A 27,971-nucleotide genomic window follows, 5' to 3' on the forward strand; every position below is an offset into this window, starting at 1 on the left:
CGGCTCGGCACTTGCACTAAAGAAACAGCCGCCACCCCCCCGCGCCCCGCCCGTCGGATTTCAGCTCTAGGGCCACGCAGAGAAGGAAGAAAAAACAAAAAACAAAAAAAAAAAACACAAACCAAACAAAACAAAAACAGACTGCCCCAACGGCCAGACACAACCCCCACCATCCCGGGGCGCGACGGCCCGGCGGAAGAGGGAGAAGCCCCGCCCCCTCCAACGGCCCAGCGCGCGCTCCCGGCCCGCCCCCGCGCGCCGCGCATGCCCGTTTGGCGGCCGCCGGCGCCGCGCGAGAGGGCGGGGGGGCGGAGCCAGGCGCGGAGAGGAGCCGGGCGGGGGGCGGGGCGCGAGGCGGCCCCGAGGCTGAGGGGCGGGGGGAGGGGGGGCCGGCCGGTGACCCGGCGGCGCTAGGGCCCGGCGGGAGGCGGGGCCGGGCGCGGCCGGGGCGGGCGCGCGGGGTGCTGGCCGCGCGCGGTGCTGGCCGCGCGCGCGGGGTCGAGGGCAGCGAGCGTCTGCGGTGCCGGCTGTGAGCCGCGCGCCCGGCCGTCGGGGCCGTCGGGGCCGTCGGGGCCGCGGGCGCCCCGCGGCGGGCGGGGGCGGCGGGCGCTGCCCCCGTCTCCTGCCTTCCCTTCCCTTCCCCTCCCCTCCCCTCCTGCTCCCGCCCGGCCCAGCCCGGCTCCGCTCGGCTCGGCGCTGTGATTGGGCGGAAGATGGCGCTGGGCGGATGGAAATCCTAATGACAGTCTCCAAAATCGCCTCCATCTGTACCATGGTGAGCGAGGGGCCGGGGCCGGGGCCGGGCCGGGGCGGCCCTCTGCCGGGTGCCGGGCGGCGGGGCCGGGGCCCTGGGGAGGCGTGCGAGGGGCGGGCTGCGGGGGAGGCCGGGTGTGCGCGGCGCCGCGGCGGGGGGCGGCGGGGAGGCGCCCCTGGCTCGCGGCGGGGGCGCTGCCGTGGGTGGGGATCGGAAGCGGAGCGGGGTTAATCGGCTTTGGGAGGCTTTCCGCGGTGCGGGTGCGGGCGCGGGCGGGTTTGGTTGGGCCGGGGGCGGGGGGTCCCGGTGAGCGGGGGGGAGCCGCGGGGTCGCTGCGGGCCGGCGGCTGGAGCGCGCTGCCGCCCGTCGGGGCCGCTCACAGCGGGCACCCTGTGCCCGGGGTCGCGTCTCGGGGAGCGCCCTCCTCCTCCCGGTGCGGTTTGTGAGTGCCCCCGGCTCTCCGAGGACTGCACCGACGGCGGGGCCGTGGCTGTGTCGCTCGCCGGCGGCCGGGTGCTCCCCCGGTGACCCGGGGAGGTGTTTGCATCCCGCGGGATCCGCTCCGCCGGGCGCGCCACGCGCGGGAGTGTGCGTCCGACTTGTTCTCATCGATCCAGGTCCCGACGGGAGATTCCGCCAGCGATTGCTGTTCCCTTACTCTGTCCCGATACGTGACAGCTATAAGTAGATGCACCGATGTGATAAAGCTCTCCCGTTTTTTTTTTTAAAGCGGGGTGGGGAGCTCGATGGGGTCACTGGTGGTGGGGGGCGGCGCGGAATTTCAGGAAGGAGATCACCCTGGGTCAGTAGAAGTTACTACTTGTCGGGGAAGAGATGCGTCGGTGGTTCATAGCTGAAGATCTCACATCAGTGCTCTTTTCTACGTATTCCATGGCCAAATGAATATTCTGGTTCCCAAATGTATTTCCACAGGGAAAGAGAAGAGATGCTTAAGGGGGAAAATGCACCCTGTCCGTTAGTTTGTTGTGCTGAATTGGGATGATACTGGCTCATAACACCAAACACTGGCAAATGCTTACATTTTATGTTATTGGAAACTGATTTATCATTTTCATAAACCTTGCTGCAAAGATGCTTTAACATCTCAAACAGACATTTCGGAGGTGGCCCATGAGAATTTTGAGTGCATGTCTGTCAGCCCATGGGGTGAGATTGCTCGGGTGGTTGTTCATCAGCGGGGGGACTGGTTTTTGCCATACAGGAGATCACATCTTTTCCTTTGGACTTGGAGAGTCTGGCTTCTTGAATTCATGAGCTGTGTACCGACATCCTCATATAGCCAAGCGTTGCAGGACATATGTACTTCAGGAGCCTGCATTCTGTGAGTAGTTAGATTTTAGGTGATACTGGTGAGGAGTCAGTGTGGTTGATCCTTGAGCTAGGACAATCTTGTTCTATTGCAATTCTAGCAAACATCTTGACCACTAGTCTTTGTGTCAACATAAATTCAGTGCTGGCCTCTTGATTGAGGTCCAGTATGGGACCTCACTTTTCTGTTTCTGGACAGCATAGGAGTTGCAGGTCTGGACTGTCCAAGCAGCTCGTTTAAGATTATGCTGTATGTATGTTTATTAGAAATGACTTTATGTCATTGATATTTAGGTCAATCCTGAAACATTTTTTTCAACTAAAAATCTTCTTATGATTAACTGAAGTGTCTATATCCACGAGGCTGAAATTCTAATGGCAATTAGGTATTATCTGTCCAATCATAGTCATGTGCACCGAGGTGGATAAACTCCAGGGGTAAGGTTTTTCCTGTGCCTTTCTGGTACATGAGCTTTAATAATGGGACAGCTAGCGTAGGATACCTGCTGTAGAAGTTTTTTCCACACTTAATATATAAGATTGTGCTTAAAAATATTTCAGTAAAGATACTGTGAAAGAAGCACTTGGTATTTACTGTGGAGTTGTTTCGGACAATGCAGTTATGGTCAGGCAGATCTTTTTAATTTTAACAAGAGTCATATACTCACGTTTAAGCATATATTTGCAAAACCAAAAAGGAATATAATTGCTGAGTAATACTGTTTGTTTTTTTTTTTTCCCTAGCAATTCTTCTTTGTGTCAAACCATTGCTTGATAAACTGCCAGACAACTTCCTAAAAATTCTTAAAAAGTTTTTCTTGCCTTTCCCAGTGCCTCTTACAATACCTCTTTTTGTGTGTGGTTAGTACAAAACCAGTTACGGGCAGTTTTTGTCAAGAGACAGTTTGTGCCTACACAAACCTAACATGCACATACACTTACAGTCTGTAACAGAGCGGTCTGGAACTGTGTTGAAGACGCTCGTCCATAGCAGCTGTGTGTTTCATGATTTACTTTTCTGTATCCAAATTAAAGTTTCGCTTCTACTGACTTGCATTTTATGTATCTTATCCTTGTTGTTCAAGCTCTGAATGTTAGACAGAAATACATTATGTTTTACAGTACTTGCAGGTTGTGTGGGTACATTGACGAGTGATAGCCAGTATTTTTAGTTTGTTAGCCATCATGCCTTTTGAGATGATCTTGAAAGACCACTTTTTTTTTTTTTTTTTTTTTTTACAAAGGGTTGGTTCTTTTGTGTGCTTCATTAGTTCATTGATCTGTACTTCAGTGTTCATACCAGTGATGGCAGAGCTCTTCGTGTAGCATTGTCTCCTAGTATTGTATGCACTTTGAGCTTCCTTGGGCTATTTTGCTCTACATCACCACTCCCGTGGTTCCTTGGCCTGTAGTAACTCTTAATTATAAGGCTGGAGACTGTGGAAAAGCAGTGGCAAACATCTTTGCCTTTGAGTGGTTTAGCCACTGTTCCTGTTGCAAAGTGGATGAGATTAAAAGTGTGATTGATTTTTTTTTTTTTTTAATGTCTTTGCAGTAAAAGTAGAACTTGGCCTTTTACCCTCATCCATGTGTTAAACTGCAGTCAAAGTCTTACCTGACTGAATTATATGGGGGTTTTACGCGTGGCTAAGCAGTGGTGAAGTAACCCATGCTAACTGCAGTGAAGATGTGCCCCAGCCTACTCACTGTACAAGAGATTGAATCTGGTACTTCTGACTTTTGCTTCTCTTGTCTAGAATTCAGCAGACACTTGCCAGCAGTTGAAAGGTGTCAAGTCTTAGAGCAGCTGAAGCAAGAAAGATAGAAATTACCTTTGAAGCTTAAAAACTACAAAGATGTCGATCTCAGACATACAGAAGGAAGTCGTAATGGTAGTAGTACTTGTTTTTCAGTGTTTCTTCTAGAAACTGGTTGATTATGTTAGCACAACCTGAAAAAGTTTAATGGAATTTAAAAATTATGCTAATCTAGAAGTTGTAGCATTAGATGTGAAAATCTTTCCTTCACGTTTCAGGTATTTTGTCTACGTGTTCTGTTCTTTATCTGCCAGTTTAGAATCTTATATACAGGGTCAGTGTCACTGAATGTCTTCAGTCATCGATTCAGACCCCCCAGACTGACACAAAAAACGGTATTTTGTAGCTAGATGTTGATTGTATGATTTAACAGTGTGTTCTGCATGAGCAGTCTTCATATCATACAATCCACATTTTTGTTTTGTTTTTGAAAGACTTGTGGAGTTACGCTGAAGGGCTGGCTGTTGTCCTTTTCCTGCCTGTCTCCTGTCTAAGGGTACCGTCACCAGTACCCTTTTGCTCATTTCAGTCACATTTGACAAGGATGAAGAAGTCTCAGGGGTACTTCAGTTCAAACAAGCACGTGGGGAAAAAAGGCAGCTTGGAGGAAACAGACCCTGGAAGTGCCCAGCGGAGGGAAGGCTGCAGCGCACCTCGCTCAGATGTCGTAGCAGAGAGGCTTTATAAAAACACTTAATTGCAAAAGGAAGATTTTGTAAAACTGTGAGCTAGGTGTAGATATATGGTCTTCATTACTGCTTAAGGAATTATTTGTTTACAACAGGGTTTTCAAACCTGATTGTGAAATCTGCCCTTTATGTAAATTGATGTTTGTCAGAGTCAGCCGACAGCCAGAAATGGCTGTGATGTACTCAGGCCTGTTCCTTCTAATTGCACTGTCTCCTCTGAAGCACCAATTATAATACTTAAACATTAATTGATGATCAGGTTAACAGATTCCACAGGAAAGTGTACAGAAGACTCATGCCGGAGGAGGTGAGAATTGAAAATTACAGCAAGGAAAGAAAAGTTGTGGAAAAACATAACTTTAACATGAGGAGGTGATAGAAAGGAAGGCAGGGGAGGAGAGCACTAATGTAACGCAGAGAAAATAGCAGTGTTAGGGTATTGCTGTATCCAGCTGTCTGACGTGCTTGGGTAGCAGGGTTGGCAAGAAGGAACATGTGCTGTGTCTCAGCCATGGCATTTCACTCTGGCGTCATGACCTGAGTCCACCTTGATCAGTGGACGGGAGTGTTCAGGCACATGTTCTGTTGTGGTGATCCTGTTGCAAGCGCATTGCGTTTTGGAGTATCTGTTAGACAGCTGGGGTAAGAACTTGAACCGCAATAGGGAGGTTCACTCATCTGTTGGAGCTCTTATCAGGAGAATGTTGGAGCTCTTATCGGGAGGATATTTCATTATAAACGTGACACTAAGATTCAAGCATGATCATGGCATTTGTCGTCATCATTTTTATAGCTGTAACGTGCTGCAGTAGGGTAATAAAAAGAGGAGTATGTACATTAGCTCTTTAAAATACTGGGTTTGTGACACTACTTAGTATACTAATGAATTTAGACAAATTTGTTTTAAATCAAAATATTAACATGACTTAATCTAAAACAAATGTCAAATATGAGACGCAAAGAAAAAAATTCTGAAGTTGTGTAGCTTTAAAGCAATATTTATACCAGCACAGAGAATTATTTAGTTGGAATACTGCTTAGTTGGATAATTTAAATTATATAAATGTTCCTTTTTCTTTTTACGTGTATGTATACATATATTCACCTTTCAAGTTGTAAGCACAAAGACACCATGAAATCACAAACTTGGGCTCTAGTCTGGCTGGTGAAATTTTTAGCTGCGTCAGTGAGAATAGCTTTTACTAGACAAAGCTTGAATATTTAGGTTAGTCATTTTTATAGTCTTTGTATTTACTTTTTAATCTCCTGAAGCAACTAATTTGTATTAAAACATCTACGAATGATTCTTTAAAAATGTGGTGAAAGTATGTCTGTCCATTAATTGGTATCATCTACTTCTTTCTTTTTCAAATTTATTGAAGGAAAGAGGTGTGTAAAAGCCCTGTATAGGAGGTAACATTTGTTTTCATAGCTTAGGAAGTTTGCTAAAGTGAAATGCTTTTAGCAAATGGTCTATTTCAATAAAGTCTAGCTGATCTGGCAACTGAGGGATCCCCCCCCCCCTAGATCTTTTGGTAGCGTAGAACCAGAGTGGTGTATTAACATAAGTAGAGCAGAACTGGAAAGCATTTTAACCATTTTTCATAAACACAAACTCTTTTTATAATTCCATTAAAATGGGAAATTGTAAAAGCAGCATACTTGTTTTTATGGGACGGGAATGATGTGGGTTAAAAAAGCATATGAAACATACCACAGTGTACAGTTTATCAACAAAGCAGTTGAGCAAATGTGTTCTTCCCCACCACCACATTTTGGGTGATTAATGTCATACATATAATATATAATGCTTATATCTATCTGCACTTGTTAGGCAGTGAAAGATTTCTAAGGTCACCATCAGATTCTCTTTTAAATACGTCACAGACTTCCTATCTTGTCTGCTAGTGTAATTCGACCTTTAACTGAAAGTCTTTGAAGGTAATAGTTTTTATCTTTTAGGACCCCACTTAATAAATATCATTATGAGACGGGTTGCACCAATGCTATTGAAAATCCATCAGATCAGAGAAAACTAAAACAAAGGCACCTGATATCATAAACAGTATTACCCCAGGAGTTTTCTGGAATTATACAGTATAAATACAACTGATCTTATTGGCGGTATTATAGTTTTAAACAATATGATTTCATTCTGTATTAGGGGTAGTAAACAAAGTCCATTTCAAGTCTGGCAGCAATTGGGGTAGAACTGTAGAAGCATCATTACATCTTGTCATGTTTTAAAGGTCTATTCCATGAAAGAGCCAAGCCCAGAGGTCTAATTCTCCAAGTCTCATCTTCATATGTGAAAGTAATTTATCTTTTAATCCAGTATTCAAAACAGAAGGAAGTTAGACTATATTTAATTGCTGTGAAGGAAAATACGTTGTGTATGCTTCATGGGGCTCACCAGGATGGGTTTGGTAGACATACCAAATGTGAGGAGAAGGTAATTTTGTGCTATGCTATCATTTTCCTTGCCCAGGCAGAGATGTTTTTTTTTGTACTTGATAAAAATTCTTTTGTCTTAGCTCCACATGATTAGAATATACTGGACTATGTCTGAAATGAATTAATTAAGAAAATAACACTTATTTGTAAATATTTTAAAAACATGAACTGAAACTACCCAAATATTTCATAGTTAGTGTATTACTAACATGTGTTCTTTTGCAAATAAATGAACAGTGAGAATTACTGAATCCCACTCAGCATATTTCATTTCTGCTTCCTGGGCTAGAAACAGTATCAAAATAATTGCATTTCCATTTTGATTGCAGTTGAAACAACAGATATAAACTGATTTAATGTAGCTATTCTGTTTGTTCTTAATACAGATTCAGATAAATACACAAGAAAATATGAATTCACATATTCTGATAAAACATAACTGAAAGAGTAACTTTATGCAATTCTTCTTTAACAGAAGATTCCATCAGTCTTTTTAGTTAATACGGTGCATTAATTAGTGTATGCTGTGAAATTCTGTATACTTTCACTAGTGACACAAACAAGAAAGAGTCTTTTAATATATGGTGCAAAAAAAAAAGCACTAGTAAATGAATGCCTCTATACTGAGATTTATTTTTTTGAATTACAAATATTTAAATTAATTTTACATTTCTAATATTTTATTCTTGTTTAGGAAAACATTGCTATTCCTGGTTACTGAGTTTGCCTTTTACTTGTAATGCTTTTCTGTCACTTAGGAAGAGTAAAAGTTCTGGGTTTTGGGTTGGGTTTTTTTTGTTGTTGTTCACTTACCTATAACTAAGGTCATTTTGAAAAAATTGGTCTTACATATACCTATGCAACAGGGTTTAGTTATGTGAGTCACCTTTTAGCTTTATTATTCCTTGCTTCTTGAGGGAGGTGGAGGGCATTGTAGGAGAGGATCTAGTATAATGTCTGTGAGAAATGGATCTTCAGAATTTTGACAACAAATGTAAGTTTTGAGATAAGAAATTTCTTTTAAAGGTGAAATTTTTGGGTTTACTCAGGAAATTTACAATTCAATAAAGCTGATAAACTACTTAAAAGATGACCCGCCAAGTTATGAACTGCTATTTATTCTAGAAAGGGGTAGATCAACCCCGCTGTCCCACCCCAGTAAGGCACCAGTGTAATCTTCAGAGCACGTTAGGCTGGTTATGAATCAAGTCTTTGCAAAAGAAATGCTGCCTCCTAGGCTGAATAATAACCAGGTAGGACACTTAAACTGCAATTGTTTGCCTGCTTGCTGCCTTGTTTTTAGACAGTATTTTTAATACAGGGGGGTGCTTTTTTTTCCCCTTTAGACGAGTGCTGGGTGCATTTTCATTAGTGTTTTAGGCAACGTAAGGTGTGTGGAATTCTGAAGTTCTGCCAGGAATTCCAGTTTACCATCCTTTGGTTTGCATCTTGGGATGGTCTTAAGAGTGCACAAATTAGATTCCTTTTGGAGGAAACTAAATCAAACAACGTGGTCCAGCTGCAGCTGGGTGTTCAGTCGCAGAGACAGCCTAGAGCTAATCTGGCAAAAACCGTCTGAAACCCAACGTGTGCGTGCCAGAACATAAGCACCAAGTATGCTTTACAGATTGGCTTTAGTTAGCTTATCCATATGTTAGCTGTTAGTGTGTCTCGGGAGTACTAGTTCAACGTGTAGCACCACGATAGTGTGACCTCTAAGGCAGTGAGAAAAGGCAATAATAGAAGTGGAAATGACATTTAACGATATTATTGCTTCAGCAAGTGAAAAACTAAACAAACAAATGTCTGCACTTTATGTTGGTGGTTTTTTTTTACCTTTTCTATTGAAATGTACAATATCAGGGGTTTTTTAGTTTATTTTAGAACTTTGGGAGAGTATATTTGTAAAACTTGAAAATCAAGAAAATTCAACTGTACTTAATTAAAAGATATTACACTTCCCTGCTGTGTTTTCTGGGCTTTGATTCCATAAACTGAAATAACACTCATTTTGTTAAGGTTAAATGTGTTAATTTATAGAAACCTCGAGCTCTTTTGAAAATTAAAATTGAGAAATTTAATTAAGGGCCTTCCATGGTAAACACAGATCCTTACCCCTTCATTAAGAAATTAGCATCTAGGGGGATTTTTATAAATCCATAGTATAGCCTTTAACTTGGTGGGAGAGATAAGCAGTAAATGTTGCACTGATTTGAACATGGTTAAACTAAGTTTACTCATGATTTCTCTCATATCAGTTTGAAGTTAAACACAGGGTGAAGTGTACAGTAGTTCAGCTTTACGCCAAACTTCCACTGTGTGTGAGAACACTCTTTGTAAGTTGATACTTTAACATCCAGGATCAATTTCTATAACAAATAAAAGCTAGGCAAATCTTGTTTTCACGTTGTGTTCCTGTATATACACCTTAGTTGTAGACTTTCCCACTTTGTATAACTATGACAAATATGTGTTCTGTATACCTGTGTAAGTACTCTGTGCTGGAAGGAGGATAATGTAAGGCAGTGTTTGGGGATGTAGAGGTTTTATACTAATTATGATGCAAAAACTGGTAAATGCTGGTACTGTTGCAACATTGGCTTTTTTGGACTTCTGTTGTGTCTCTGTTCCTTCCCACTTCTGGGTAATGACCTTGCGTGCTTCCAGTCAGAAGGGTAGTGGGTGTACTAACTGAAGCTGACAGCGTTCCTTTCCCCTGCACAATGTCAAAACCAAGTTGCTGCGTGGGGGCTGAGCATCTATTGTATGGGTTGTGCAGTGAGCCCCCCCAAAGAGGGGTTCATCTGGGGGTCTTCCCGCATCCCAGTTAAGTGGCAGAGGAAGTAATTCTATACTCTGCAGCGTGCATCACAGGCTGAAATCTCCCAAGTCCATCTTGGCTGATGGAAAAGAGGTGGACTCCACTTCTGCCTAAAACCTCTGCTGTCCTCTTGTCCAAAAGCTGATATGATACCGTACTAGTTGGTGGTGCCACAATGTTCCCATCTGCATCTGTATTTGTATAATGAAGGAGTCAGCTGGGGCTGATAATGTGTACTGTCATAACAAATGGAAATGTTTTGCAGTGAGGGATAGTTAGGTTTTGAAATAGCTTTTATGAGTCAGATGTGAACTTGCATTTTAGGGTACTCTTTTGTGCCCCTGCTGCGTACTGTGTTTTCCCTCTGCAACCAACTCGCTGTGCACAATATAAATGTTTACTTTGTGGGGAGGAATAACATCCTGTATGACAGACAAAAAAAGATTGCTGCAGAGGGAAGTCTAAGTAGCTTGAAGGTTTTTATATTGGTGTAAAACATCCTTGCTGTTTTAAAACATCCATAAACAACTGCATTCAAACATAGGTAATGCTGTGCTCTGAAACCATGTGGAAGTCTAAACCTTGAATGAAACAGCCTTGAATAATCAGAAAACAGTAACAATACTGGAATATCCGTAGCATGTCTGTCTTATTGCCAAGTCAGGATCTTTGTTGTGCTAGAAAACAAAATACAGTGTTCACGTCCATACAAAACAGAAACATCAAAGTTCATACCGTAATACTCTTCCTTCCAAAGACAGGACACTGAGCAGCTACTCAACCCTAGCGTTAAAAAGAGAAAAGAATTTCCTAGAAGCCTGCTCTTGAATTTATTTTTAAAGAAGTAGAGATTTTAATAACAGGATAAAAATGCCTCCACAGTTCTATTGTTTTTTTTTTTTCCCTAGTTTTTTTTTTTTTTTGTAAGTATCCACCTTTCCAGAGCTGGTGGACATATTTCAGTAAGGCTGCTAAACTAAATATTCAGAAGTTGTGGAGTGCTTGAATCTTAAACGAGGTTTTATACCTTTTTTCCTTACCACCAACATCACTATTTGAGAAAAGCTTCTAAAGTAGTAAGCCCTGCAGCCAAGTCCCCAGTAAAGGAGAGGCCTTATCATACTGGATAGTTGCAGGGGATATGACTGATGAAAAAGCAGCTGGGCTGTGTTGTGAGTGGAACAGAGCTGTACTGTCTCAAGTGTAGTTACGGTATCTTTTGCTCTATTCGAGTTAAAGTTGTCACCTCCTCATGGGCCTTTGACCATGTGTTTCCAGTTTCAGAACTACTAAGCTAGATTGTGTAACCACTCAAGTTCTCACTAACTCAAGTTTTGCAGTACCACAATCACGTCATGTCAGATCCCACATAATAGAGTTCCATTTTAATTTTATACGTTTTGATACAGTCCTAATTTTAAATCGGTACCCCCTCCCCCATCTGTAATTAATCTGTGAAATCCTGCATGCTGTTTTTAATGCAGGTAGTGATTTTGATTTAATTTTATTGTTATAATATCCAGGGCTATTTGCTACATCTTTAGTGTAAAGAACTAACTTGTTGGGAAGGAGCTGCATCTGTTTTTAAGATTCTTTGCTGTATACTATGTACAATTTTAGCTTCACTTTGACCTGACTTTAGACTGGAATATTCATGCTTATGTATTAGTTTGATAGAGGATATATAAATATCAGTGATGTTGTATGCAACAAAAGGAATTTAGAGTTGGATACATTTGCTTTTCTCTAAAAGCAGTGTAAGAACTCATTAGAAAGTGGGTTTTATTTGTTCTCTCAGTTTTCCAAAGTAGAGTTTTTTCTGTCTCTAAATAAAAAAATCCCCGTTTCATTTGAAAGCCAGTGCTTATTGCACCAGTTCAGTCAACAGCCACTGGTTGGAACCACAGTAAACAAAGTTTCCTTCTCTGACTTGCTTTTTGAGGATCAGACTCAACAGATACTGTTGGGCAAAGGCTGCAGCATTTGTAATGCACAACAAAACTGACTGTTCTAGGTTGTCTTTAAATTTTACAAAGTTCAAGGTATTTAGCAAAGTACTCTGAACATTTTACATTTTCATTGTATGCAGAACAGACCAGTCTTTTTGCTTCCTGTGAGCAATCTGCATTTCTTAACTTTTTCTGGAATGTACTCTACAGTATGAAAATTACACTTCTTAAGAGGAGCTCTCCATTTGGCCTTGTATCACTTGCTTTGCAATACTATATTGTCATAGAATCATAGAATGGTTTGGGTTGGCAGGGCTCTTAAAGATCATCTAGTTCCAACCCCCCTGCCATGGGCAATTTAATGCATTTATTAATATATTAATACAATTGTTATTAAAGAAGGCCCACTCTGAAAATAAGAAATACAGAACAGCAAAACAGCATAATTGCATGAAAATACATTAAAATTACCTAACTTGAAGATGTTTTTTGAACAGAACATATTTGGAAACATATCTCTAAGGGATCTTGGATTATACTGAAATCATTTTCTTGTGGTGGAAGAGTGTTAGATTCTTTGTTATAGGTATGTAAGCATTAAGTTATAGCACAGAAGACTTGTCGTCTCCTTTAAGACCTGTGTGAAATGGTTTTGTGAACAGCCTAAACATCCTGAGAGTACAAATCAACAGAGAGCTCAAAGGACTGATTTTTTTTTCCTACACTCACACCTAATATCCTGCCAACAAGCTTCTCTTTGCTTTAAGCGACAGACTGACTAAACAAGTTTGGTTAATTTGCTATGTATGATTGTTGAGCTGCGTCACAAACTCCACTTTCTATACCACCACCCCAGGGTACACACAGGAAGGTGTTTTATCTGTTTTCAGTATTTAGTCAATAACTGTTTAGTTATTTTTGTTTTCATATCTTGTGACTGAGAGAGCTTCAGTGTAAGTAAGTTTAGGAAACCAGAAGTTTTGTGGTTTGAGATCTGATGATGCTGGTTTGGTGTTAGCAAGGTATATAGTTGTGACCAGTTTTTCTGGGTTGTTGGGTTTTTTTTTTGGTAGGTTGGTTGGTTTTTGGTCGTTTATCTTTGGCAAAATACTTCACTTTTTTTTTCCCCCCTCAACTAGTTAAATTCACTCTGTACATAGTTGCAATGCTAATATTTTTTTTACTGCTTTTGATTTTTCTAGGGCGCCAATGCCTCAGCTTTGGAGAAAGAGATTGGTCCGGAACAATTTCCAGTCAATGAGCACTATTTCGGTTTGGTTAATGTAAGTTTCAGTCCCTGACTTCATTACTTTGAAATGCCACAAGTGGATTTGTTAAATTACAGAACAATGACTGAGTGAATAATTAGAATACGGAAAGATATAGTCATCAAATATACACAGTTATTGAAATGTGTTTCAATATTCAGTGTATTTGTTGAAATATACTACTGAAATAACTGTTAAATTGGACTCTGTACTTAATACTTTATTTCATTTTCTAATTGTAGGGTATTTTTAAAATTACACTCTTGCTATTAAAATGTATGTCTTAAAAAAGCCTGTTTAAAATATGCAGCTTGTAGTTCATAATATGCCAATCTAAGTGAGTAAATACAGTAAAAGGAAAAAATCTGAGAGAGGCTGTTGATGACATGAAGTGTTCACATCTGCTGTTTGTATTAAGATTTTAAAAAAATACTGAACCCAAAGGGGAAAGCAGTGGTGGAAAAAACATACTGAATTGTTTGATTCAATCATTAGTTCTAAGGAATAATTTAAATTTATATTTCTGGCATTACCAGTGAAAAGTATGTCTTGTTAGAAATTGAATTAATCTGAAATGAAATACTAAACTGGGGCTTCAGAATGTATGTGTTTAAACTAAATTGATTTAACAAGAGCTATCATCTCGCTTTTCTTAATGAAAATGAGTTCTAATGCTGTCCTGCTATGATAACATAGGTCTCTACCTCTAGGGTCTTAGCACTGGGACATGGTTTGAGAGTCTGCAATCCAAGTACACACGGCGCAGTCAGTGAACACTCTTACTGATAAGCTGATTTACTTGCATCTCAAATGCCATGACTTAAATTGGTGATTTTTTTCCTTTCTCATGAAAATTGAAATACCTTCAAAATGAGGTGGTGTTTCTCTGGAAAGAGGAAATACACTAGTTTAACTGTTAATCCTTGTTAGTTTGGTAGCAGAGCTCAAGCTTTCCATCAATGCTAGTCTTGTCTTTCCTAAAATCTGTTATTCTATTGATAGATAATCTGGCTTCCTAATGTCTTGTCCAAGTCCAGATAGGATTTAAGACTTAGCAGTAAAGTTGTATTATATGCCTCATCTTGAAGTTTTACATATTTTGTACACTTGAGGAAAAGTTCAGTAGAGGGCAATCTTCCTAATATGTAATGAATTATCAAGAAATTCTGTTTCTGTAGTCCAGAGGGAGTAGGAAATTTCAGGGGAGATCTTTCTTTAAGTCATTGCCCTCAACCATACACGTAAGAGGCGGGCAGCTAAGATACCTCAGAGTGCTCTTAACTTTCTGTGCAATATAGGAATGTTGCATATTTTAGCTTTAAACAATAAAAGTTTTATGTGTAACAAATAGTAATGGGATTCCATTACATCTATGGCACGCTGGTGCTGCGTTTTTCAGGTACAGTGGTTGGTTAAGGAAATTCAGCCACATTGTTGCTTGGACTGCTTTCATACCTGTTCTACAGATGGTGTTTACTAACACAGTATATATGCCATGAATGTGTAATAAGCTTGCAGAATTTAAATTATCAGGAAGAGGAAAGGTTGCTTCATTAACAAATTATGGCCAGTGGTCATTCAGAAGGAATGGCAGCTACTGATAATTAAAAGAAACGTTAGATAATTAGATAATAAATTGAGTACTATTAGATTGAGAAGTGATAGAATTCACAATTTTTGCCTTCATTGATTTCTCAAATTGTTTTATAGCAATTACAAGAAATGAATTTCTTAGAGGTTCATTCACATTTACTGCTAAACTTTTCTAATTTGTTTATAGATTTTGTTTGTCCTAACTTTGTCAAGAGTAAATGGAAAAAATGGAGATAATGTGGAAATCAATAGCTCTCTTCTAACTGTGTGATAGCTAGCCGTTTGAGATGTCTGGAATGCAGGACAGGATTTTAAAGATGACACTTCTGATACAGAGATGTTTGTGGTAAATGTAGTGTAAAAGAAGAGAAGGTAGAAGCACAATCTTACCTCCGTTCCAGCTTTGTGGAAAGATCTAGGTTTTATTCAGAGGATGTGCTGAAAGAACAATTTGAGAGGTAAAAGGAGAAGTAAGAAAGGGCAGTTATGGGACACATGTGGGAGACCAGATGTTGGATGGGATGTTTGAATCTGTCAGTGAAAGCTTTAAATGCAGAATTCAGCTTAGGCTTGAAAGGACAATGGCATTCACTAAATCACAGAATCAGGAAATGCTTGGGACACATGATAGGATGGAAATGTTGATAGTATGTTGTCTCATGCTCATGGACAGTCGGGAACATCAAGTCTGTCTGTCATTATTCATTCTTTCCCTCTACAGTGCAGTAATGTGAACTATTCAAATGCATGTGCTTTGCAAGTTAAATCAATGATTTTATCCAGTGAGTATGAAGTAGTGAATGTTTGTCTTCTCGTAAGAGCTACTCTGGTAGCTCTTCAGCAGTTTCCTAGACTTCTAGAGAAGAAATTCTGGTTATTCAGTCTCTTGCAATGGATATGCGTGTTTGGAGAAATCCTGTTTACTGGTATGGCCCATTGCAACAAATAAAAAGTTGTCAGTGCTGCCAGTGCGTCAGAGTTGGGAGGAACCCTAGAGCTGCACAAAGACAGTGTTCCAAGTAGATCCAAGTTCTTGTAGATCTCTTGTTTGTGTTTGTAGATCTGTGGGGTTCAACAGCCAAGTTTCTTTCCAGTTGTATGTTGCATCAGAAGAGTAAACTATAAGGCTCTAAGCCTTAGTGAGTATGTGGTGGTTTTGTTGCAACTTTCCTGATTGTGTCCCTTTTTTTTTTTTTTTTTTTTGTAATTTTCACACTGGTTTGGGTGTTGTAACTTTGACTTAGGAATTAAAAAATAGAAAGGTGTGTGTGGGAAACATAAAGTGTGCAGTATTTTTGTGAAAGGAAATAATCTGATTTCTCAGAATTTAGAAAAGAACAGTATGTACTTAAAAAAAAGAGAAAATGCGGTCTTTTACTTTTCTTAGATACATGCATCTTAAGATGGTCCTCACAGAAATAAGGAGGCAAGCAAGAAAGCAGTTGAGAACGTGGGTTAAAATAGCTCTGCTGTATATAACTTCTATTACCTTCCCCTGAATGAGACAGAGGAGTTTCGGCAAGCCATACAGGCTGGCAGTTTAAGATACAAATTTACCGTGATGGTCTTTCTTAACAGTTCTCTACCGTTGTCCTGAGGCGGACTTCCCAAGCGCTGTGTTACGCCGTGCAGAGCGGGCGCACCGTACGGGTGCTGTGCTGAGGCAGTGCCGCCTGCGCGGGAGGAGGCAGGCGCCTAGGGCTGAGCATCCAAGGAGCGGGAGTAGAAAGAAGTATAGGTGTTCGGTACCTGGTGGGAGGGTGGGGGGACTGGAGCAAGGTCTTTGGTGTTTTCTAAATGAAGGGTGTGCTTTTGCATTGGAGTCAAAGATGGGAAGTACAGTAGTGGTGGTGGTAAGGTCAGCATTTATTTCTGTAACAAATTCCCTATTTGCTCAGTCTAGAAACCTCCCTCCCTTCTCCCCTTGTTCAGTACAGGTAGGATTATAATTTTTTAAAGATTAGAAGCTTTTATTTTAAAACTATTTAAAATTTTGAAGGGATGAAGACTGATGTTTTAGACATAAAACAAATGTGAACTGAATTTTCTTCAGGAGTTTGTATTCAGTCTTCTGTTGCCTACTGTCTTTCTGAATTTGGGTGAAGAAGACCTTTTATGAACTTAAGTCTGCTTGCTTTTATTTCTTGCCCACTGGCGTATAGGTTAACATACATGCATATTAAATAATCTGAATTTTATGCAGCTTTCTGAATTCCCTATTGCTTCATATTTTGGTCATCTCTCACTGATGTTTACCATTCTAATTAATTTATCATCAGACTGTTCCTTTTTAAAACTGGAATGTTGCAAAACTTCTAACTTGCTGCCTTTTCATCTTCTGACATTTGCTGTAGAAATTTTAGCACTTTTCCCACTTGATTTAATTTTAAGAACTTTCTTAACATTTTAATGTACTTCTCTTTTCATGGCTAGTTCTAATTATCAACTCATAAATAGTTAGCTTACAGTGTTAAATGTTTTGACATAAACTTCTGTGTGATTTCATCTTCTTCCTTTAAGGAAAAAAGCCCTGGTTTTCTTCTTAAGTTCATTGACCTACTTGAGTGCAGATTTGGACCACAAAGAAGCTAATATAAGCATTTTCCCTAGCTTAAATAAATAAAAATAATGGGTGTTAATTTCCTCACTTTTTATTATGGAGATCTTAAGACTTAATATCTTTTTTTTTTAAATATACTTCTTACTCATTTTTTGAGTGGCAGGTATTTAGAAAGTAGTTCTTCATATTTCATTAACTTAAAACAAAGGAAAACAACTTATTTTTCAGTTTAGTGATTTAATTGCATGGTGCTCTTGTTTGTCATTGTCTCAATTGGGAGAGAGCAAAGAACAGTTATTCCCAAGAAGTAAAAGCTTTTAGTTCTTTTTTTCTGTTGAAAGAACCTGCTCTTAAAATATCTCCAAATATTGCTATGTAACAGTCTCCCCATCACAATATGCTTAGGATTTGCTACCCATATGTACTATCACCTTTAAATATAATGTAAATATGAACATTATTTTCACATTTTACACAACGCGTGTGGTAGGTATTTGCTTGAATCCACAGGCTGAGTGACTGCAGCTGAAAGGGTGGATTGCTTGCCGAGTGCCTTGTAAAGATTTTTCTCACCCTTTCAGTGTTAGGTAATAGATTTCACTGGAGGACGGCAGCATAAAATGAGAGTGGCTCTATCCACCAACAGCTCATGGTACCTTCACACTGGTGATAGGGAGGTTTGAGGTGTTGGGGTGAGCTGGAGACAGTGTCAGTGATCACAGGACTCAAGTGCCTAAGAACTGGAAACGAGTCTGGGGAAGAGGGACACCTGGAGTATCCTGGTATGAAGGGAGTTGTGGATGCTTTTCTTGCTGACTCTGCTTGCCCCCCTTCCATTGAGTGGCTTGCCTCCTTCAAAACGCCCGTGTCCAAATTGTCCGTTCTTTTCCTTTCAGTCTTGATTTGAAGCTACCAACTGTGCTCTAGCTTTGCATCCTAGACAAGCCATGTTGCATTGTTTTAAGAAAAATCCGGCATGCCAATCCTCCTTCAGAATGCCCATGTCCAAACTGGGCATTCTTTTCCTTTCAGCCTTGATTTGAAACTACCAGCTGTTGCTGTAGGTTTGAATTCTAAACAAGCCATGTTGCGGTGTTCTAAGAAAACTCCTGCATGCCAATCCTGTCACCCTAAAATGAGAACTGAGAATGTAGTAACAGGTTAAAGCAGCTATTTCTGACTTTGATCACACAACTAGCAAGATTTGCAGAATCCAATTTCTGAAGTGTCTGAGAAGCTCTGAATTTACAGCTGAATTTCTTTACAGTACAAGGTCATGCTGTGCCTGTTCTTCACTGCTGTGGCTCACTTGTGGTAGATGGGTATTTTAACCTGGGCATATTTTGGGAGCTGTGAAATTGGTAGTATTTGTTGAACATTTTGAGGTAAGTAAATGCAAAATATGGCTAATAAATGAAATTTACAAGTGAGACGATTATATAGTGTTGTTCAAATTTACCTGGGTTTTTCTTGCATTTATGTAGAGTGTACTTGTTAATCCTTTGTGAAACAGAAATATGCTTTACTATCACCTTAAAGTCAAGAAAAAATGACTTGCAGAAAATGTGCCCCTGCTTATGCATTCTCTTATACTTTGGATTTAATTTTACCCCTCTAAAGTAATACAATGCAATCTAATAGACCTCTCTCTTATTTTATAGTTTGGGAATACATGCTACTGCAATTCAGTTCTTCAGGCACTTTATTTTTGTCGACCGTTTCGAGACAAAGTCTTAGCATACAAGAGTCAACCAAGAAAAAAAGAGAATCTCCTTACATGCTTAGCTGATCTCTTCCACAGTATAGCCACCCAGAAGAAAAAAGTTGGAGTAATACCTCCCAAGAAATTTATAACAAGATTACGAAAAGAAAACGGTAAGTTTTTTGTCTTTTGCTATGTAATAATGATAGCAATTATGATTTATTTTTGAAGTTGACATAATGGAATACCTACATATTTGTTACGCATGGGAAAGTGTCCTTGGTGCTGCAGTGTAAAGAAGAGGTGACCCTAGAATAAGAGTAACCCTGGATCCGTTTTGAGAGAGAATCTTTGTCTCTCTCTTCCTGTAGAACTCGAGAGTATTGTCAGTGGCTGCTTATAAAATTGCTGGCTCATACTGCCTCTCTATGAATTGTATTTTTATAATCAAAATTCACTGTAAGACTTTCGTTCTGTGTTTAAAAAAGCATTACTTTTCGAATGCAGAATCATTCTCCCAAACTGAGTTTGTGGAAGGGATGTTAAGACTTCCCTGCAAGAATCTAGCTTAAAACCTCACAAATTTTTAAATTAATCTAGAATTTATGCAATACTTAGCTTGACTTAGTTTTTAAAGGATTAATGATGAATTTTAAAATCAGTAAGTAGTCTTTTGGCTGGTTTTTTTGTTTGTTTCTTTAGTGTAATTGATATCCTAAATATCAGAAGCTTTCCAGAGATTTTTAACGTTTTGTGTTTCTTACCTGCAGGGCTAGTTGCTCAAACTATTTTAGAAAATAATTCAATGTTAAAATATAAATGAAAACTTGCAATCTTCTACTCAATTTGGATACACTATTATTAAAAAAAAATATACATTTTTTCTAAAAATAACGGCTAGATTTAAACAAACAGTATGAGATACCATATTTAACAGTGCTGCAAGACATGTTCATACTGTTGTAATCTCTCCAAGACTATATATGCAGACTAAAAAAAAGTGCTTAAATGTTGTGATGACCATCTCTGTAGTAAAAACAAGAAATAAGATTTCATAATGACATTCCTAATTTGAAGTGACCCCTCCAGCAAATGCACACTGTGAGTTGTAATATTGTTGTTAAAAAAAGCTTTCAGGTAATGTACAGTCTCTTACCTATGCAGAATAGAAGGCTGTCATTCAATTCTTTACGTATACTTGAGTAAGTATGCTTGTATGTTTGATGCATTTACAGAAATAGTTCATTATGCCAAGAATGTTGACTAACTATGAAAAATGTGGAGAATGGCTTAAATGGAAAGCAGAAAGTAAACCACAGGTGCCATAAAGTTCTTTCTAGAAAGTGTTCTTTTTAATCTTTAAATATGTCATGACTCTAACATTCTAAGTAGGAGAAGGCAATTGAAAAATCTTCATTAGAGAAATCAGGTGTGAAAGTTCAGCTCTTCTTGGCCCTTTGGGTCTCTCTTAATGGTGATACATACCTTTTCTGCAAATAAATGGCCAAATTGTCAGGCAGTGATTACATGGACATAATATATGCTATTAAGCGCTTATTGTAAAGGTGAATGATTTTGAACTTTAACAAAGAGTTAGTTAAAGAATCAGGTAGGTATGCAACACTGATCTAGATTCTGTTCCGGTCACTATCCAGCTATATCATGGTGATGACTGAGAACATAATCTTAATGTATTCCAGGCTGCAGTGCTGCTATTCCATCTTTATTTTCAGTGTCTGAATATAACATATATGTATTAATGAACTTAAAGCATAGATGGCTGGGAAGCAGCTGCTGGCTTGAAATCAGCCGAAGGGATACCATTATGTTTGCTTAAATCGTAATCATAAAATGAACAATGTGTAGCTTTCATTCTGTTGTACTTAACGCTGATTTACTGACTGGGCACATAGCCCTGGGAGGGCTGTGATGCAGTGCTGTGAAGAACCTCTGAAGTGTTTTATCTCATGAGACTTGTAGCCCTTGTTCTGCCTTGATTTACCTGATTAAATAAAGACATTACAGTTGGCTAGATTCAGAGCTGAACTTACTCTTCTCAAAACTAGCGTGTAGTTCATGATACTTGGTTCATACTCTTGGCTGACCTATTGAACTACTTAACCTCTCCCAGTGATCTAAATTAGCATAAATTTTTCTCTACTTTGCTCTTAACTCAGGAATGGATTTTTTTTTTTCTATTTGAAGTTTACTCCTGGATGCCATCAAGTGTATAATAGTAAAGCTTCCATTTAGTCTCTGTATGCACTTCAAAACTTAAACTTCACTCAGTATCTTTTTCGTTCATCTTTTCAGTCCTGGGAGCTATCCCTCCACTGAAGGCCAGTCTCGTAGTATATTCTTGAACTGCAAGAAAATTGCAAGTTATAATCAATTGAAGTAATTGCACACTAAAAGACTTGTATAATGTTAGCCAGTGATACAGGATGGTTTGGAAATTGGCGGGTAAATATCCTTGTAACAATTCCTGGTCATATAAACATAAAAAAACATAAAAAAGAGTAACTTGTAAGAAAGAGTTCAACTTCGTGATTTAATTTGTATCATTGCTATACAATGCAAGTATGTGCCAGTGAAACTTACTCCCCTTCCACTGAATTAATCCTAAAATTGTCATGCTTAGAAATGTTGACAAACTGAGAACATGAAGCAGAAAGGATAGTGAATCCATTACTGTCTAGCCAACAAGTCCACCAGTTGTAAAGGTGCCACATATACCAATCTCCAGAAACAATATTTCAGCACTTGAAAGACAAAGGGGCCTTAAAGATCACCTAGTCCCACCCCCCCTGCCATGGGCAGGGACACCTCCCACCAGACCAGGCTGCTCACAGCCCCATCCAGCCTGGCCTTGAGCACTGCCAGGGATGGGGCAGCCACAGCTGCTCTGGGCAACCTGTGCCAGGGCCTCACCGCCCTCACAGGAAAGAATTTCTTCCCAATATTGAATCTAAATCTACTCCCTTTAAGTTTAAAACCATTTCTCGTTGTCCTGTTGCTACATGCCCTTGCAAAAAGTCCCTCTCCAGCTTTCCTGTAGGCTCCTTTAGGTGCTGGAAGGCTGCTCTGAGGTGTCCCTGGAGCCTTCTCTTCTCCAGGCTGAACCACCCCAACTCTCTCAGCCTGTCTTCACAGGAGAGGTGCTCCAGCCCTCTGAGCATCTTTGTGGCCCTGCTCTGGAGCCACTCCAACAGGTCCATGTCTGTCTTCTGTTGGGGGTCCCAGGGCTGAGCACAGCGCTCCAGCTGGGTCTCATGAGAGCGGAGCAGTGGGGGAGAATCCCCTCCCTCGACCTGCTGGCCACGCTGCTTCTGATGCAGCCCAGGGTACGGTTGGCTTTCTGGGCTGTGAGTGCGCATTGCCGGCTCATGTTGACCTTGTCCACCAACACTCCCAAGCCTTTCTCCTCAGGGCTGCTGTCAGTCCATTCCCCACTCAGCCTGTACTGGTGATTGGGATCGCCCTGACCCATGTGCAGGACCTTGCACCTGGCCTTGTTGAACTTCGTGAGGTTCACACTGGCCCACCCCTCAGGCCTGTCAAGGTCCCTCTGGATGACATCCCTTCCTTCCAGCGTGTTGGCTGCACCACACAGCTCGGTGTCGCCGGCAAAGTTGCTGGGGGTGCGCTCAGTCGCGCTGTCCGTGTTGCCAGCAAAGATGTTAAACAGCGCTGGTCCCAATGCCGACCCCTGAGGAGCGCCACTCATCATCACTGGTCTCCACTTGGACATCGAGCTGTCGGCTGCAACTCTTTGAGCACAACCATCCAGCCAATTCCTTATCCATGGGGTGGTCCATCCATAAAATCCACATCTCTTCAATTTAGAGAGAAGGATGTCAGGCAGGACACTGTCAGATGCTTTGCACAAGTCTGAGTAGATGATGTCACTTGCTTTTCCCTTACCCACCAGTGCTGTACATCTGTCTTAAGCCTGACAAATCTGGTGGCTTTTTTGTAGAGGACTGAAGGCAGTGGGTTGATTAGCATTGATAACACACAGCTGTGGCCTTGCTGCAGAGGCAGTGGGTTGGTTGACATGGATGATGTGCAGCTGTAGCTTGTTCCTGCTAAGTGGTTAAATAGCACTGAGGGGAGGGGAGGGGAGGGGTTGGGTAGAGGAGAAGCAGTGTGGTCTGATCTCTGAAGGAGATACAGCAGAATCTGACCAACAGTAAAGCCTTCTTACAGCCTACTAGTTTGATTGTGCTGCAACATTTGGTGCCCCATGTGAGGCTGACTGAGTCGGACTCTGGCTACAACAAGGCATGATTTGTCCTTGGTGAAGCCATGTTGGCTGTCACCAATCACCTCCTTATTTTCCATGTGCCTTAGCGCAGTTTCCAGGAGGACCTGCTCCATGATTTTGCTGGGCACCAAGGTGGGACTGACTGGTTTGTAGTTCCCTGGGTCTTCTTTTTTCCCCTTTTTAAAATTGAGGGTTATATTTCCCCTTTTCTAGTCCATGGGAACTTCAGCGGACTGCCACAATTTCTCAGATGTGAGGGATAGTGTTTTAGCTACTTCATCTGCCACTTCCCTTGGGACCTGTGGATACATCTCATCAGTTCCCATGGAGTTGTGTGCCTTCAGGTTCCTTAGATGATCTCAAACCTGATCTTCTCCTGTGATTCTGATCAGCTGAGAGATTTTCGTAAGCTGATGCCCTCCTGTCCTTCCCCCCCTATGTTTTTGGCTTAGTTTATAAAGTACACATTTTGAGTTGATGTTGTCAGGAATGATTCAGGATGTGAAATAAAGACTGGTTTTGAAATTTGACTTCTTTTAAAAACATTTTTGTAGTATAGCACTAACCAATTAATTGAAATTCTGTTGTTTTATCTTGTAGAGCTTTTTGATAATTACATGCAACAGGATGCACATGAGTTCTTAAACTATCTATTAAATACAATTGCGGATATCTTGCAAGAGGAAAGAAAACAAGAGAAACAAAATGGTCGCTTACCTAATGGCAACATCGACAATGAAAATAACAGCCCACCAGACCCAACCTGGGTTCATGAAATCTTTCAGGGAACATTAACTAATGAAACCAGATGTCTTACATGTGAAACTGTAAGTCTGTATATACTTCATAAAACTAATTCTTCCACGTTTCAGAACCTCTGTTTCATGATTAATTTCTTTCAACAAACTAACATGCTAGATTAGTTTTTCTTTAGAAATTTTAATGTTCCTATGAACATTTGCTTTTTTTGGTGGTTGTTGTTAGTTAGAAAATTTCAGCAGCTGATGCGTGAAATGTAGGGAAAGGCTTTTGGTCAATATTAGAAAAATGCCCAACTGAATTTTTGTCAGTGTGATCATAATCAACTTCATAATTTGGGTTGGAAAATTCTACATTTATGTATTCCTAAGAGCAATGAAGCCTGCTACTTTGGGATGTTGACTTCTCAAATTTAATGTCTTGATAACTTAATGTCATGCTTAGTGATACGTTCCTTGAATAAGTATTTGGAATCAGTTACCACCAATTTCTAGTTTGTAAATTTAAAGCCACTGAAGTCAAGATACTGTGGTTGGCTCTTGGCATCAAGACGTAGACTGGGGTTCTCAAAGAACATCTTAGTGTGCAGAAAAAGTAATCCTTTCCTAAAAGTCTGTCCACCGGAATTCTTCTAATACTAGACCCTAAGAAATAAACTCCTTCTTTGAGTAAATGATACTAAAATTTTCTTTGAGAATAGCTCTACAATAAGAGAAAGCATATATTTCAGAAAAAGCTTACAGCTGGATTTTACCAGCTTGAGAAAGAGAAAAAGCAGCACAATTTGAAAATTACAGTAATTCTGTCATGGTCTGTGCCTTAGATATTGTAAAAAGCTAAATGACTGGGTTTTGTGCAACTCTTCATACCTATTTTCCTTAATTAGGTAACGCACATATTTCAGCATGACATTGGAAAGGAGGAATTAATGAGATTAAATCTATGTAATTCACATGTAATTTTCTCCATCTTCTAGAAATACTCCGTCTTTTATTTTAAAGAAAATAGCTTCCTAATGTTGTATGTAATGTAACTGCAGGCATCAGTAGATCATGGAATTTTGAGTAATCTAGGTGCTGATGTCTAGCTACGGTATGTTCTTTCCTGGTAGATTTCCCCTCCCTAATAAGTATTTCGTGGAAACTGTCAATTGCTTCTCTTTTAGTTCTTGAAGTGATATTTTTTTCTTCTTGAAAATGAGTTTAGCTTAGTTTCTTAACATGACAGACATCATTATCTTTCCTCACTATGGCTTAGTGAATTACTGCTGTCAGGATTTTGATCTAGGTACAGTCCTTAATACAATTTTAAAATGCTGACATGCTCTTTACAGCGTATTTTATTAGTTATCAGGCCTATCACAATTCTTGAGAGTTCCACTAATATTGCTCAGTTCTGTTTTTCTTTTAGCCATTGCTGAACAAGGTACACCGTGTCTGTTTGCCCCTGTGCCTCCTTGGAGAGTTGAATTTTATATTCAGTCTTCTAATACACATTGATTTTAGTATATTAGGGCCTTTGTTTTCCAGGTCCTAATAATCTGCAAACTATTTTATCAGCTTCTGTCTATCCGATATATCAGCTTGTGTCTAATTAAAACACAGTGTTCTGAAAATAAGCACTTAGAAACACATTTAGGCACATTAAATAAGTAATATTACTGTGAATAATGCCTTGCTTTCAAATGCAGTCAGCATATATGATTGTTTTAATGTTTATTGCAAGCTGTTGGCATTTAGAGTCTTTCTGTGTTTAAAGATATAACTTGAAATGTCAGGAGTACTTTGATATAACTCATGTAGAAGACGACAGCAATAGTGGATGGATTTGTGCTTCTTAATGATAAGACAATAACCTTAGTATATTTTTAATTAAAATTTGGAATTTAATACATACTTAAATGTAAAGCATAATATATCTTTGGTCTAAATGAGAATGATTATCTTCTAACTGGCCAAACCTACTCAATGTTCCTAAAATCAGCATGGCAAGATTTTATTCTAGTTTCATTTGTCCTTATAGAGAAGAGCTTCTTTCCAGGACACATGTCACATTAGCCATGTATTTAAGATAAAAGATTAACTGACTAAAACTTTATGCTCAGTTTAAGTATGGGCATATATGGGATATAAGGAACATAGATATTAATTCTTTAACAAAGATTTGTGTCATGGATCAAACCACACTATAAACCAAATAAGTATCAAAACAGATTATAAGTTGTCTTTACATGCTTTTAATGTGATTTATTGTTGCTTTCCCCCATCCTTGATAGAGGCAGTATTTTTGTGGCTAATTGATAACAATTATCTAGAAGTTCATTGGTTGTACAGGTTTCTCTCACAATTTAAGGAAAGAATAACAGTAAACCAGAAAATAATGTAATTGACTTCATTAAGATTAAATTTGAAACAGCTAAATGTGGGCAGTACTTCCACAGAGAAAAATAGGAAATTGTACTGTTTTTCTCCAGCTGGTGGTCTTGCTCTTGTGTTCAAATGCCTCTACTAGACATAAAATGCTTTGGGTCAATTCTACTGTGGACTGGAGAAGGCAATAAGGAAAATCTCAGTGGTCTTTTTTACAGGAGTATTATAGAAGCATTAAATATACCCTACTGTTGTTTGGTTGGGTTTTTTTCGCTCTTTTTTTTTTTTTTTTTTTTGTTTTGTTTGTTTTTGGAAACCAAGATAAATCATGCCCTCTGTTTCAGCTTCATTTAAAATTAGTTTCTGTCTTAGCACGCATGGGAGCCTACAGCTGCAAAAGCTCTTTTGTCAGTGAGCTGGTTCACATTGCTAGTGAAATTCCAAACTGAAAAAGAAATACAGATTCCATGAGTGTTAGCTGCCTGAGTTTTCTGTCCTGCATGGCACTGCTCATCAGAGCACAGCTGAGCTGTTTTGAGTGCAGACTACGTCCTTCATGTGAGAACAACATACTATCCCCTTTAGCCAGAGTACTGAAACACCCAAATTCTTCACTGTTATTCAGATGCTCCCGTTAGAAGCACTCAGGTGGCTTTTTGAATGCAACAGGGCTTGATTCTGCAAGTGATGAGGTTTTCTGACTGTGTCCACCTTCTTTTCAGTTTATAGATGGTTGAAATATATAGATTTGTTGACTTTAGTCTAATGAACTTAGTGATATTTATTTGAAATGGAACCTCTACAGAAGGGCAGGGTCAGGCTGGTTAGCGTGGAGGGTGGCATTTTTATTCTTTTTTTTTTTTTTTTTTAATTAAAACTGCGTGAGTTTATGTTGGGGGAAAAAAGTACTGCTCAAATATTGATGTTCAAACCAATCTTAAAAACGAAGAATCACAATTTCTAAATAGTCAACATGGATGGAAAAAATCCACTTGGCTATTATTTCAGTACAACCTTTAATGGTTCCTGATGATCCTAAGTACACAGTGGACTGGCTAACCTGAGGGGGGTTCTTTAGGGCGGTATTATCAGTTTTATCACTAAGAATGGAAGAATTCCTTTTGTGAACTTTTGGGTTCAGTACCAATGTCTTTTGAACCAAGTACAACATATTCCTTTCCTTTTCTTCATCTCCCCCCCACCTTTGGAGCTTTCGCGTGGGATAAAGCTGCCTGTGAAATCTTTATTGTTTCATGGAATTTTCTTTGATTAGACCAAGAAAGGAAAAATTATCTAATTGCATGTCTGAGTAACACTGATCACATGACCGCTTAATTCCAGCTGTCCTAGCTGAAGACAGCAGCAGAGTATTTTCCAGAATTGATTTTTTTTTTTCCTGAGCCATTCTTAATCCCTAGGGTAAGATGATTTCCACCAGCGTTCTTAGTGTTATGAACTCAAGTTTGGTAATTCCAAAAGTGGTTTGCAGTGGGATATTTTGAGGAATAGTCCACACAACTAAACCATAGTGCATCCCTGAAGACAGGAAACGTGCAGCCCACTGAAGATGCAGGTGGCTTTTATTTTCCCACCCTAAAAATATATTGGAAGTTTTCCATATATGTTTTGTGATCTCTTTA

The 27,971-nt window shown here is 39.8% G+C and overlaps 1 protein-coding gene across 1 annotated transcript in view; it reads left to right on the forward strand.

Annotated features, from left to right (window-relative positions):
- The first annotated feature begins 458 nt into the window (after nt 1–458).
- Nucleotides 459–27,971, forward strand: part of USP12 (ubiquitin specific peptidase 12) — a 38,931-nt gene continuing 11,418 nt past the window's right edge. Inside the window, exons 1-4 of the mRNA XM_040583597.1 lie at nt 459–775; nt 13,016–13,096; nt 18,896–19,109; nt 23,804–24,030. Coding sequence (XP_040439531.1) covers nt 728–775; nt 13,016–13,096; nt 18,896–19,109; nt 23,804–24,030 — 570 coding nt within the window. The 5' untranslated portion in view covers nt 459–727. The remainder of the gene's footprint in view (nt 776–13,015; nt 13,097–18,895; nt 19,110–23,803; nt 24,031–27,971) is intronic.

The sequence above is a fragment of the Falco naumanni genome, chromosome 2 (assembly GCF_017639655.2).
Source record: "Falco naumanni isolate bFalNau1 chromosome 2, bFalNau1.pat, whole genome shotgun sequence".
In the NCBI taxonomy this organism is placed as follows: Eukaryota; Metazoa; Chordata; class Aves; order Falconiformes; family Falconidae; genus Falco; species Falco naumanni.